Source organism: Phyllobates terribilis, unplaced genomic scaffold, assembly GCF_046119375.1.
Source record: "Phyllobates terribilis strain yellow unplaced genomic scaffold, ASM4611937v1 Scaffold_827__1_contigs__length_625462, whole genome shotgun sequence".
In the NCBI taxonomy this organism is placed as follows: domain Eukaryota; kingdom Metazoa; phylum Chordata; class Amphibia; order Anura; family Dendrobatidae; genus Phyllobates; species Phyllobates terribilis.
Window position 1 is genome coordinate 238,203 of NW_027363587.1, and position 13,959 is coordinate 252,161.

Sequence of the window (13,959 nt, forward strand, 5' to 3'; positions counted from 1 at the left end):
GTCAGAGGCGCCACAGATCGGATGCGGCTCCCGCTAAACCATGGCTGTCTCTTCTCCCCGCTCTTCCTAGAGGACACACCGGCTGCCCAGAGAGATGACCCCCGTGGAACCGGCGGCGTTCGCGGCTGAGCTCATCGCCCGGCTGCAAAGGGTTAAACAGGAGCAAGAGACGATGCAGACGCTGGAGGAGAGACTGCAGCAGATCACAGAGGTAGGAGGGACGGCCATGTCTGCCTCCTCCGCCGAGCCAACCCTCCACTGCAGGCTCCGGCGGGTCATCCTGCCCTCCGCCCTTCACCGGCTCTCCTGTCCGGTCTTTTCTCTCCATTCCTGTCTCTCCAGTCTTGTCTCTTCTTCCTTCCGTCTCTTCTTCCTTCCGTCTCTTCTTCCTTCCTGTCTCTTCTTCCTTCCTGTCTCTCCGGTCCTGTCTTTCTGCCTTCCGTCTCTTTCTGCCTTCCGTCTCTTTCTGCCTTCCGTCTCTTTCTGCCTTCCGTCTCTTTCTGCCTTCCGTCTCTTTCTGCCTTCCGTCTCTTTCTGCCTTCCGTCTCTTTCTGCCTTCCGTCTCTTTCTGCCTTCCGTCTCTTTCTTCCTTCCGTCTCTTTCTTCCTTCCGTCTCTTTCTTCCTTCCGTCTCTTTCTTCCTTCCGTCTCTCCAGTCCTGTCTTTTCTCTTCACACCGGTCTGGTCCTCCCTTTCTCGTCCTCCCTTTCTCGTCCTCCCTTTCTCGTCCTCCCTTTCTCGTCCTCCCTTTCTCGTCCTCCCTTTCTCGTCCTCCCTTTCTCGTCCTCCCTTTCCCGTCCTCCCTTTCCCGTCCTCCCTTTCCCGTCCTCCCTTTCCCGTCCTCCCTTTCCCGTCCTCCCTTTCCCGTCCTCCCTTTCCCGTCCTCCCTTTCCCGTCCTCCCTTTCCCGTCCTCCCTTTCCCGTCCTCCCTTTCCCGTCCTCCCTTTCCCGTCCTCCCTTTCCCGTCCTCCCTTTCCCGTCCTCCCTTTCCCGTCCTCCCTTTCCCGTCCTCCCTTTCCCGTCCTCCCTTTCCCGTCCTCCCTTTCCCGTCCTCCCTTTCCCGTCCTCCCTTTCCCGTCCTCCCTTTCCCGTCCTCCCTTTCCCGTCCTCCCTTTCCCGTCCTCCCTTTCCCGTCCTCCCTTTCCCGTCCTCCCTTTCCCGTCCTCCCTTTCCCGTCCTCCCTTTCCCGTCCTCCCTTTCCCGTCCTCCCTTTCCCGTCCTCCCTTTCCCGTCCTCCCTTTCCCGTCCTCCCTTTCCCGTCCTCCCTTTCCCGTCCTCCCTTTCCCGTCCTCCCTTTCCCGTCCTCCCTTTCCCGTCCTCCCTTTCCCGTCCTCCCTTTCCCGTCCTCCCTTTCCCGTCCTCCCTTTCCCGTCCTCCCTTTCCCGTCCTCCCTTTCCCGTCCTCCCTTTCCCGTCCTCCCTTTCCCGTCCTCCCTTTCCCGTCCTCCCTTTCCCGTCCTCCCTTTCCCGTCCTCCCTTTCCCGTCCTCCCTTTCCCGTCCTCCCTTTCCCGTCCTCCCTTTCCCGTCCTCCCTTTCCCGTCCTCCCTTTCCCGTCCTCCCTTTCCCGTCCTCCCTTTCCCGTCCTCCCTTTCCCGTCCTCCCTTTCCCGTCCTCCCTTTCCCGTCCTCCCTTTCCCGTCCTCCCTTTCCCGTCCTCCCTTTCCCGTCCTCCCTTTCCCGTCCTCCCTTTCCCGTCCTCCCTTTCCCGTCCTCCCTTTCCCGTCCTCCCTTTCCCGTCCTCCCTTTCCCGTCCTCCCTTTCCCGTCCTCCCTTTCCCGTCCTCCCTTTCCCGTCCTCCCTTTCCCGTCCTCCCTTTCCCGTCCTCCCTTTCCCGTCCTCCCTTTCCCGTCCTCCCTTTCCCGTCCTCCCTTTCCCTTCCTCAGTCTCGCCGGCCCTTTCCCGTCCTCCCTTTCCCTTCCTCAGTCTCGCCGGCCCTTTTCCTTCCTCCCTTTCCCTTCCTCAGTCTCGCCGGCCCTTTTCCTTCCTCCCTTTCCCTTCCTCAGTCTCGCCGGCCCTTTTCCTTCCTCCCTTTCCCTTCCTCAGTCTCGCCGGCCCTTTTCCTTCCTCCCTTTCCCTTCCTCAGTCTCGCCGGCCCTTTTCCTTCCTCCCTTTCCCTTCCTCAGTCTCGCCGGCCCTTTTCCTTCCTCCCTTTCCCTTCCTCAGTCTCGCCGGCCCTTTCCCTTCCTCCCTTTCCCTTCCTCAGTCTCGCCGGCCCTTTCCCTTCCTCAGTCACTTCCTGCCTCTTCCCAGCGCTCGCCTCCTCCTCTGGTCCTCTGTGCCCCTTTACACCGGTCAGTGGTCTCCAGGAGACATTAACCCCTCGTTGGCCATCGGACCTCACGATTCTCTCATGTCTTCATCTTTTCCCATTTTTGTTCCCAGGAAGAAGAACGAGAGGAATGTGAGCCCCCCGTCTGCCTCCAGATGCCCCGTGAGCCCCCCGTCTGCCTCCAGATGCCCCGTGAGCCCCTCACCTCCAGCCACCAGTCCGCGACTCTGGCGTCCTGTGATTATGACGACCCCCAGGCAATCCTAGACGACCACTTATCGCGGGTCCTGAAGACGCCCAGCTGTCAGTCTCCGCCTGGTGTGGGGAGGTCTCGCTCTCCTGAGCGCTCTCGTGTGCGGCCCGCGGTCCCGGGGGTCCAGTCAGTGCCCTGCCCTCTGCTTACCAAGAACTTGGTCACCAAGCAGACGACCAAACACATCCACCACCACTACATCCACCACCGTGCCGCGCCCTGGAGCACGGAGGAGGTGGAGGCGGAGGCAGCGCGCCGGGTGCAGTGTCTGTGCACCGGTGCGGCCGACTACTGCTGCTACCTGCGGACCAGGACGCGCTGCAGAGGCGCGGACAATGCAGGGTAAGGTCTGGTGCCCACGGCGTGTGCCGCCCACAGTGTGTGCCGCCACCAGGGACTGACGCGGCTCCTGACGTCTCCTGTCTGTCTCTGCAGCAGCCGCTCCGGCACCTTGTCCAGGAGGAAGGTGATATCTGAGCACTCGGGGGACGGCGGAGTGGAGCCCACCACAGCTCTCTACCAGCTGCATGTGGACCAGATCTTATCCACAGCCTGGCAGAGGGCGGCAGCGTGTGAGAACCAGCGGCCGAGCAAGCACAGATCCCACAGGTAACCGGGGGCCAGTGGCTGGGATTAGGGCCCCTTCCCCAGAGTCTGCTAAGGAGCGAAGAGCCGTGGGTGGGCTCCTGATAAATGATAGAAAACTGCACCAAAATATTCACTAGGGGGTGATTGTTGTGTGGGATCATCCCTGATGGTCTGTGGCAGTGAAAGGGTTAATGCCTGCATCCCTGGGGATCTGCAGCAGTGAAAAGGTCCTAGAATGTTCTCGTTGGAGGGGACCTCCAGGGTCCTCGTGTCCAACCCCCGGATCAATGCAGGAGTCATTAAACCATATCAGACAGATGTCTGTCCAGCCTCTGAAGACTTCCATTGAAGGGGAACTCACCACCTCTCGTGGCCGCCTGTTCCACTCATTGATCTCCTCACTGTCAGAAGTGTCTTCTAATCTCTAATCTGTATCTTCTCCTAATACCTCCCAGAACTGGACACAGTATCCAGATGAGGTCTGACCAAGGAGGAGTAGAGCGGATAATTACTTAACGTGATCTAGACTCTATGCTTCTCCTAATACCTCCCAGAACTGGACACAGTATCCAGATGAGGTCTGACCAAGGAGGACTAGAGGGGGATAATTACTTCACGTGATCTAGACTCTATGCTTCTCCTAATACCTCCCAGAACTGGACACAGTATCCAGATGAGGCCTGACCAAGGAGGAGTAGAGGGGATAATTACTTCACGTGATCTAGACTCTATGCTTCTCCTAATACCTCCCAGAACTGGACACAGTATCCAGATGAGATCTGACCAAGGAGGAGTAGAGGGGATAATTACTTCACGTGATCTAGACTCTATGCTTCTCCTAATACCTCCCAGAACTGGACACAGTATCCAGATGAGGTCTGACCAAGGAGGAGTAGAGGGGATAATTACTTCACGTGATCTAGACTCTATGCTTCTCCTAATACCTCCCAGAACTGGACACAGTATCCAGATGAGGTCTGACCAAGGAGGACTAGAGGGGGATAATTACTTCACGTGATCTAGACTCTGTGCTTCTCCTAATACCTCCCAGAACTGGACACAGTATCCAGATGAGGTCTGACCAAGGAGGAGTAGAGGGGATAATTACTTCACGTGATCTAGACTCTGTCCAGTTCTGGGAGGTATTAGGAGAAGCATAGAGTCTAGATCACGTGAAGTAATTATCCCCCTCTAGTCCTCCTTGGTCAGACCTCATCTGGATACTGTGTCCAGTTCTGGGAGGTATTAGGAGAAGCATACAGTATCCAGATGAGGTCTGACCAAGTAGGACTAGAGGGGGATAATTACTTCACGTGATCTAGACTCTGTGCTTCTCCTAATACCTCCCAGAACTGGACACAGTATCCAGATGAGGTCTGACCAAGGAGGAGTAGAGGGGATAATTACTTCACGTGATCTAGACTCTATGCTTCTCCTAATACCTCCCAGAACTGGACGCAGTATCCAGATGAGGTCTGACCAAGGAGGAGTAGAGGGGGATAATTACTTCACGTGATCTAGACTCTATGCTTCTCCTAATACCTCCCAGAACTGGACACAGTATCCAGATGAGGTCTGACCAAGGAGGAGTAGAGCGGATAATTACTTAACATGATCTAGACTCTATGGTTCTCCTAATACCTCCCAGAACTGGACACAGTATCCAGATGAGGTCTGACCAAGGAGGAGTAGAGGGGGATAATTACTTCACGTGATCTAGACTCTATGCTTCTCCTAATACCTCCCAGAACTGGACACAGTATCCAGATGAGGTCTGACCAAGGAGGAGTAGAGGGGATAATTACTTCACGTGATCTAGACTCTATGCTTCTCCTAATACCTCCCAGAACTGGACACAGCATCCAGATGAGGTCTGACCAAGGAGGAGTAGAGGGGATAATTACTTCACATGATCTAGACTCTATGCTTCTCCTAATACCTCCCAGAACTGGACACAGCATCCAGATGAGGTCTGACCAAGGAGGAGTAGAGGGGGATAATGACTTCACGTGATCTAGACTCTATGCTTCTCCTAATACCTCCCAGAACTGGACACAGTATCCAGATGAGGTCTGACCAAGGAGGAGTAGAGGGGATAATTACTTCACGTGATCTAGACTCTATGCTTCTCCTAATATCTCCCAGAACTGGACACAGCATCCAGATGAGGTCTGACCAAGGAGGAGTAGAGGAGGATAATTACTTCACGTGATCTAGACTCTATGCTTCTCCTAATACCTCCCAGAACAGGACACAGTATCCAGATGAGGTCTGACCAAGGAGGAGTAGAGGGGGATAATGACTTCACGTGATCTAGACTCTATGCTTCTCCTAATACCTCCCAGAACTGGACACAGTATCCAGATGAGGTCTGACCAAGGAGGAGTAGAGGGGGATAATTACTTCACGTGATCTAGACTCTATGCTTCTCCTAATACCTCCCAGAACTGGACACAGCATCCAGATGAGGTCTGACCAAGGAGGAGTAGAGGGGATAATGACTTCACGTGATCTAGACTCTGTGCTTCTCCTAATACCTACCAGAACTGGACACAGTATCCAGATGAGGTCTGACCAAGGAGGAGTAGAGGGGATAATTACTTCACGTGATCTAGACTCTGTGCTTCTCCTAATACCTCCCAGAACTGGACACAGCATCCAGATGAGGTCTGACCAAGGAGGAGTAGAGGGGGATAATTACTTCACGTGATCTAGACTCTATGCTTCTCCTAATACCTCCCAAAACTGGACACAGTATCCAGATGAGGTCTGACCAAGGAGGAGTAGAGGGGGATAATGACTTCACGTGATCTAGACTCTATGCTTCTCCTAATACCTCCCAGAACTGGACACAGTATCCAGATGAGGTCTGACCAAGGAGGAGTAGAGCGGATAATTACTTAACGTGATCTAGACTCTATGCTTCTCCTAATACCTCCCAGAACTGGACACAGTATCCAGATGAGGTCTGACCAAGGAGGACTAGAGGGGGATAATTACTTCACGTGATCTAGACTCTATGCTTCTCCTAATACCTCCCAGAACTGGACACAGTATCCAGATGAGGCCTGACCAAGGAGGAGTAGAGGGGATAATTACTTCACGTGATCTAGACTCTATGCTTCTCCTAATACCTCCCAGAACTGGACACAGTATCCAGATGAGATCTGACCAAGGAGGAGTAGAGGGGATAATTACTTCACGTGATCTAGACTCTATGCTTCTCCTAATACCTCCCAGAACTGGACACAGTATCCAGATGAGGTCTGACCAAGGAGGAGTAGAGGGGATAATTACTTCACGTGATCTAGACTCTATGCTTCTCCTAATACCTCCCAGAACTGGACACAGTATCCAGATGAGGTCTGACCAAGGAGGACTAGAGGGGGATAATTACTTCACGTGATCTAGACTCTGTGCTTCTCCTAATACCTCCCAGAACTGGACACAGTATCCAGATGAGGTCTGACCAAGGAGGAGTAGAGGGGATAATTACTTCACGTGATCTAGACTCTGTCCAGTTCTGGGAGGTATTAGGAGAAGCATACAGTATCCAGATGAGGTCTGACCAAGGAGGACTAGAGGGGGATAATTACTTCACGTGATCTAGACTCTGTGCTTCTCCTAATACCTCCCAGAACTGGACGCAGTATCCAGATGAGGTCTGACCAAGGAGGAGTAGAGGGGATAATTACTTCACGTGATCTAGACTCTATGCTTCTCCTAATACCTCCCAGAACTGGACACAGTATCCAGATGAGGTCTGACCAAGGAGGAGTAGAGGGGATAATTACTTCACGTGATCTAGACTCTGTCCAGTTCTGGGAGGTATTAGGAGAAGCATAGAGTCTAGATCACGTGAAGTAATTATCCCCCTCTAGTCCTCCTTGGTCAGACCTCATCTGGATACTGTGTCCAGTTCTGGGAGGTATTAGGAGAAGCATACAGTATCCAGATGAGGTCTGACCAAGTAGGACTAGAGGGGGATAATTACTTCACGTGATCTAGACTCTGTGCTTCTCCTAATACCTCCCAGAACTGGACGCAGTATCCAGATGAGGTCTGACCAAGGAGGAGTAGAGGGGATAATTACTTCACGTGATCTAGACTCTATGCTTCTCCTAATACCTCCCAGAACTGGACGCAGTATCCAGATGAGGTCTGACCAAGGAGGAGTAGAGGGGGATAATTACTTCACGTGATCTAGACTCTATGCTTCTCCTAATACCTCCCAGAACTGGACACAGTATCCAGATGAGGTCTGACCAAGGAGGAGTAGAGCGGATAATTACTTAACATGATCTAGACTCTATGGTTCTCCTAATACCTCCCAGAACTGGACACAGTATCCAGATGAGGTCTGACCAAGGAGGAGTAGAGGGGGATAATTACTTCACGTGATCTAGACTCTATGCTTCTCCTAATACCTCCCAGAACTGGACACAGTATCCAGATGAGGTCTGACCAAGGAGGAGTAGAGGGGATAATTACTTCACGTGATCTAGACTCTATGCTTCTCCTAATACCTCCCAGAACTGGACACAGCATCCAGATGAGGTCTGACCAAGGAGGAGTAGAGGGGATAATTACTTCACATGATCTAGACTCTATGCTTCTCCTAATACCTCCCAGAACTGGACACAGCATCCAGATGAGGTCTGACCAAGGAGGAGTAGAGGGGGATAATGACTTCACGTGATCTAGACTCTATGCTTCTCCTAATACCTCCCAGAACTGGACACAGTATCCAGATGAGGTCTGACCAAGGAGGAGTAGAGGGGATAATTACTTCACGTGATCTAGACTCTATGCTTCTCCTAATATCTCCCAGAACTGGACACAGCATCCAGATGAGGTCTGACCAAGGAGGAGTAGAGGAGGATAATTACTTCACGTGATCTAGACTCTATGCTTCTCCTAATACCTCCCAGAACAGGACACAGTATCCAGATGAGGTCTGACCAAGGAGGAGTAGAGGGGGATAATGACTTCACGTGATCTAGACTCTATGCTTCTCCTAATACCTCCCAGAACTGGACACAGTATCCAGATGAGGTCTGACCAAGGAGGAGTAGAGGGGGATAATTACTTCACGTGATCTAGACTCTATGCTTCTCCTAATACCTCCCAGAACTGGACACAGCATCCAGATGAGGTCTGACCAAGGAGGAGTAGAGGGGATAATGACTTCACGTGATCTAGACTCTGTGCTTCTCCTAATACCTACCAGAACTGGACACAGTATCCAGATGAGGTCTGACCAAGGAGGAGTAGAGGGGATAATTACTTCACGTGATCTAGACTCTGTGCTTCTCCTAATACCTCCCAGAACTGGACACAGCATCCAGATGAGGTCTGACCAAGGAGGAGTAGAGGGGGATAATTACTTCACGTGATCTAGACTCTATGCTTCTCCTAATACCTCCCAAAACTGGACACAGTATCCAGATGAGGTCTGACCAAGGAGGAGTAGAGGGGGATAATGACTTCACGTGATCTAGACTCTATGCTTCTCCTAATACCTCCCAGAACTGGACACAGTATCCAGATGAGGTCTGACCAAGGAGGAGTAGAGGGGGATAATTACTTCACGTGATCTAGACTCTATGCTTCTCCTAATACCTCCCAGAACTGGACACAGTATCCAGATGAGGTCTGACCATGGAGGAGTAGAGGGCGATAATTACTTCACGTGATCTAGACTCTATGCTTCTCCTAATACCTCCCAGAACTGGACACAGTATCCAGATGAGGTCTGACCAAGGAGGAGTAGAGGGGATAATTACTTCACGTGATCTAGACTCTGTGCTTCTCCTAATACCTCCCAGAACTGGACACAGTATCCAGATGAGGTCTGACCAAGGAGGACTAGAGGGGGATAATTACTTCACGTGATCTAGACTCTATGCTTCTCCTAATACCTCCCAGAACTGGACACAGTATCCAAATGAGGTCTGACCAAGGAGGACTAGAGGGGGATAATTACTTCACGTGATCTAGACTCTGTGCTTCTCCTAATACCTCCCAGAACTGGGCACAGTATCCAGATGAGGTCTGACCAAGGAGGACTAGAGGGGGATAATTACTTCACGTGATCTAGACTCTGTGCTTCTCCTAATACCTCCCAGAACTGGACACAGTATCCAGATGAGGTCTGACCAAGGAGGAGTAGAGGAGATAATTACTTCACGTGATCTAGACTCTGTGCTTCTCCTAATACCTCCCAGAACTGGACACAGTATCCAGATGAGGTCTAACCAAGGAGGAGTAGAGGGGGATAATTACTTCACGTGATCTAGACTCTGTGCTTCTCCTAATACCTCCCAGAACTGGACACAGTATCCAGATGAGGTCTGACCAAGGAGGAGTAGAGGGGATAATTACTTCACGTGATCTAGACTCTATGCTTCTCCTAATACCTCCCAGAACTGGACACAGTATCCAGATGAGGTCTGACCAAGGAGGAGTAGAGGGGGATAATTACTTCACGTCATCTAGACTCTTCTTCTCCTAATACCTCCCAGAACTGGACACAGTATCCAGATGAGGTCTGACCAAGGAGGAGTAGAGGGGATAATTACTTCACGTGATCTAGACTCTATGCTTCTCCTAATACCTCCCAGAACTGGACACAGTATCCAGATGAGGTCTGACCAAGGGGGAGTAGAGGAGGATAATTACTTCACATGATCTAAACTCTATGCTTCTCCTAATACCTCCCAGAACTGGACACAGTATCCAGATGAGATCTGACCAAGGAGGAGTAGAGAGGATAATGACTTCACGTGATCTAGACTCTATGCTTCTCCTAATACCTCTCAGAACTGGACGCAGTATCCAGATGAGGTCTGACCAAGGAGGAGTAAAGGGGGATAATTACTTCACGTGATCTAGACTCTATGCTTCTCCTAATACCTCCCAAAACTGGACGCAGTATCCAGATGAGGTCTGACCAAGGAGGAGTAGAGGGGATAATTACTTCACGTGATCTAGACTCTATGCTTCTCCTAATACCTCCCAGAACTGGACGCAGTATCCAGATGAGGTCTGACCAAGGAGGAGTAAAGGGGGATAATTACTTCACGTGATCTAGACTCTATGCTTCTCCTAATACCTCCCAGAATTGGGCACAGTATCCAGATGAGGTCTGACCAAGGAGGAGTAGAGGGGATAATTACTTCATGTGATCTAGACTCTATGCTTCTCCTAATACCTCCCAGAACTGGACACAGTATCCAGATGAGGTCTGACCAAGGAGGAGTAGAGCGGATAATTACTTAACGTGATCTAAACTCTATGCTTCTCCTAATACCTCCCAGAACTGGACACAGTATCCAGATGAGGTCTGACCAAGGAGGAGTAGAGGGGATAATTACTTCACGTGATCTAGACTCTATGCTTCTCCTAATACCTCCCAGAACTGGACACAGTATCCAGATGAGGTCTGACCAAGGAGGAGTAGAGGGGATAATTACTTCACGTGATCTAGACTCTATGCTTCTCCTAATACCTCCCAGAACTGGACACAGTATCCAGATGAGGTCTGACCAAGGAGGAGTAGAGGGGATAATTACTTCACGTGATCTAGACTCTATGCCTCTCCTAATACCTCCCAGAACTGGACACAGTATCCAGATGAGGTCTGACCAAGGAGGAGTAGAGGGGGATAATGACTTCACGTGATCTAGACTCTATGCTTCTCCTAATACCTCCCAGAACTGGACACAGTATCCAGATGAGGTCTGACCATGGAGGAGTAGAGGGGGATAATTACTTCACGTGATCTAGACTCTGTGCTTCTCCTAATACCTCCCAGAACTGGACACAGTATCCAGATGAGGTCTGACCAAGGAGGAGTAGAGGGGATAATTACTTCACGTGATCTAGACTCGATGCTTCTCCTAATACCTCCCAGAACTGGGCACAGTATCCAGATGAGGTCTGACCAAGGAGGAGTAGAGGGGGATAATTACTTCACGTGATCTAGACTCTATGCTTCTCCTAATACCTCCCAGAACAGGACACAGTATCCAGATGAGGTCTGACCAAGGAGGAGTAGAGGGGATAATGACTTCACGTGATCTAGACTCGATGCTTCTCCTAATACCTCCCAGAACTGGACACAGTATCCAGATGAGGTCTGACCAAGGAGGAGTAGAGGGGATAATTACTTCACGTGATCTAGACTCTATGCTTCTCCTAATACCTCCCAGAACAGGACACAGTATCCAGATGAGGCCTGACCAAGGAGGAGTAGAGGGGATAATGACTTCACGTGATCTAGACTCTATGCTTCTCCTAATACCTCCCAGAACTGGACACAGTATCCAGATGAGGTCTGACCAAGGAGGAGTAGAGGGAGATAATTACTTCACGTGATCTAGACTCTATGCTTCTCCTAATACCTCCCAGAACTGGACACGGTATCCAGATGAGGTCTGACCAAGGAGGAGTAGAGGGGATAATTACTTCACGTGATCTAGACTGTATGCTTCTCCTAATACCTCCCAGAACTGGACACAGTATCCAGATGAGGTCTGACCAAGGAGGAGTAGAGGAGGATAATGACTTCACGTGATCTAGACTCTATGCTTCTCCTAATACCTCCCAGAACTGGACACAGTATCCAGATGAGGTCTGACCAAGGAGGAGTAGAGGGGATAATTACTTCACGTGATCTAGACTCTATGCTTCTCCTAATACCTCCCAGAACAGGACACAGTATCCAGATGAGGCCTGACCAAGGAGGAGTAGAGGGGATAATGACTTCACGTGATCTAGACTCTATGCTTCTCCTAATACCTCCCAGAACTGGACACAGTATCCAGATGAGGCCTGACCAAGGAGGAGTAGAGGGGATAATGACTTCACGTGATCTAGACTCTGTGCTTCTCCTAATACCTCCCAGAACTGGACACAGTATCCAGATGAGGCCTGACCAAGGAGGAGTAGAGGGGATAATTACTTCACGTGATATAGACTCTATGCTTCTCCTAATACCTCCCAGAACTGGACACGGTATCCAGATGAGGTCTGACCAAGGAGGAGTAGAGGAGGATAATTACTTCACGTGATCTAGACTCTATGCTTCTCCTAATACCTCCCAGAACTGGACACAGCATCCAGATGAGGTCTGACCAAGGAGGAGTAGAGGGGATAATTACTTCACGTGATCTAGACTCTATGCTTCTCCTAATACCTCCCAGAACTGGACACAGTATCCAGATGAGGTCTGACCAAGGAGGAGTAGAGGGGATAATTACTTCACGTGATCTAGACTCTATGCTTCTCCTAATACCTCCCAGAACTGGACACAGCATCCAGATGAGGTCTGACCATGGGGGAGTAGAGGGGGATAATTACTTCACGTGATCTAGACTCTATGCTTCTCCTAATACCTCCCAGAACTGGACACAGTATCCAGATGAGGTCTGACCAAGGAGGAGTAGAGGGATAATTACTTCACGTGATCTAGACTCTATGCTTCTCCTAATACCTCTCAGAACTGGACACAGTATCCAGATGAGGTCTGACCAAGGAGGAGTAGAGGGGGTAATTACTTCACGTGATCTAGACTCTATGCTTCTCCTAATACCTCCCAGAACTGGACACAGTATCCAGATGAGGTCTGACCAAGGAGGAGTAGAGGGATAATTACTTCACGTGATCTAGACTCTATGCTTCTCCTAATACCTCCCAGAACTGGACACAGTATCCAGATGAGGTCTGACCAAGGAGGAGTAGAGGGATAATTACTTCACGTGATCTAGACTCTATGCTTCTCCTAATACCTCCCAGAACTGGACACAGTATCCAGATGAGGTCTGACCAAGGAGGAGTAGAGGGGATAATTACTTCACGTGATCTAGACTCTATGCTTCTCCTAATACCTCCCAGAACAGGACACAGTATCCAGATGAGGTCTGACCAAAGAGTAGTAGAGGGGATAATTACTTCACGTGATCTAGACTCTATGGTTCTCCTAATACCTCCCAGAACTGGACACAGTATCCAGATGAGGTCTGACCAAGGAGGAGTAGAGGGGATAATTACTTCACGTGATCTAGACTCTATGGTTCTCCTAATACCTCCCAGAACTGGACACAGTATCCAGATGAGGTCTGACCAAGGAGGAGTAGAGGGGATAATTACTTCACGTGATCTAGACTCTGTGCTTCTCCTAATACCTCCCAGAACTGGACACAGCATCCAGATGAGGTCTGACCAAGGAGGAGTAGAGGAGGATAATTACTTCACGTGATCTAGACTCTATGCTTCTCCTAATACCTCCCAGAACTGGACACAGTATCCAGATGAGATCTGACCAAGGAGGAGTAGAGGGGGATAATTACTTCACGTGATCTAGACTCTATGCTTCTCCTAATACCTCCCAGAACTGGACACAGTATCCAGATGAGGTCTGACCAAGGAGGAGTAGAGGGGGTAATTACTTCACGTGATCTAGACTCTATGCTTCTCCTAATACCTCCCAGAACTGGACACAGTATCCAGATGAGGTCTGACCAAGGAGGAGTAGAGGGGGTAATTACTTCACGTGATCTAGACTCTATGCTTCTCCTAATACCTCCCAGAACTGGACACAGTATCCAGATGAGGTCTGACCAAGGAGGAGTAGAGGGGATAATTACTTCACGTGATCTAGACTCTATGCTTCTCCTAATACCTCCCAGAACTGGACACAGTATCCAGATGAGGTCTGACCAAGGAGCAGTAGAGGAGATAATTACTTCACGTGATCTAGACTCTATGCTTCTCCTAATACCTCCCAGAACTGGACACAGTATCCAGATGAGGTCTGACCAAGGAGGAGTAGAGGGGGTAATTACTTCA

General features: G+C 50.5%; 1 protein-coding gene across 2 annotated transcripts in view; it reads left to right on the forward strand.

Annotated features, from left to right (window-relative positions):
- The window catches only part of AXIN2 (axin 2), a 126,163-nt gene that overhangs the window by 82,650 nt on the left and 29,554 nt on the right, over nt 1-13,959 (forward strand). For both annotated transcript variants that reach the window (XM_073668633.1, XM_073668632.1), the window contains exons 5-7: nt 71-211; nt 2,381-2,862; nt 2,956-3,129. In XM_073668633.1, coding sequence (XP_073524734.1) covers nt 71-211; nt 2,381-2,862; nt 2,956-3,129 — 797 coding nt within the window. The remainder of the gene's footprint in view (nt 1-70; nt 212-2,380; nt 2,863-2,955; nt 3,130-13,959) is intronic.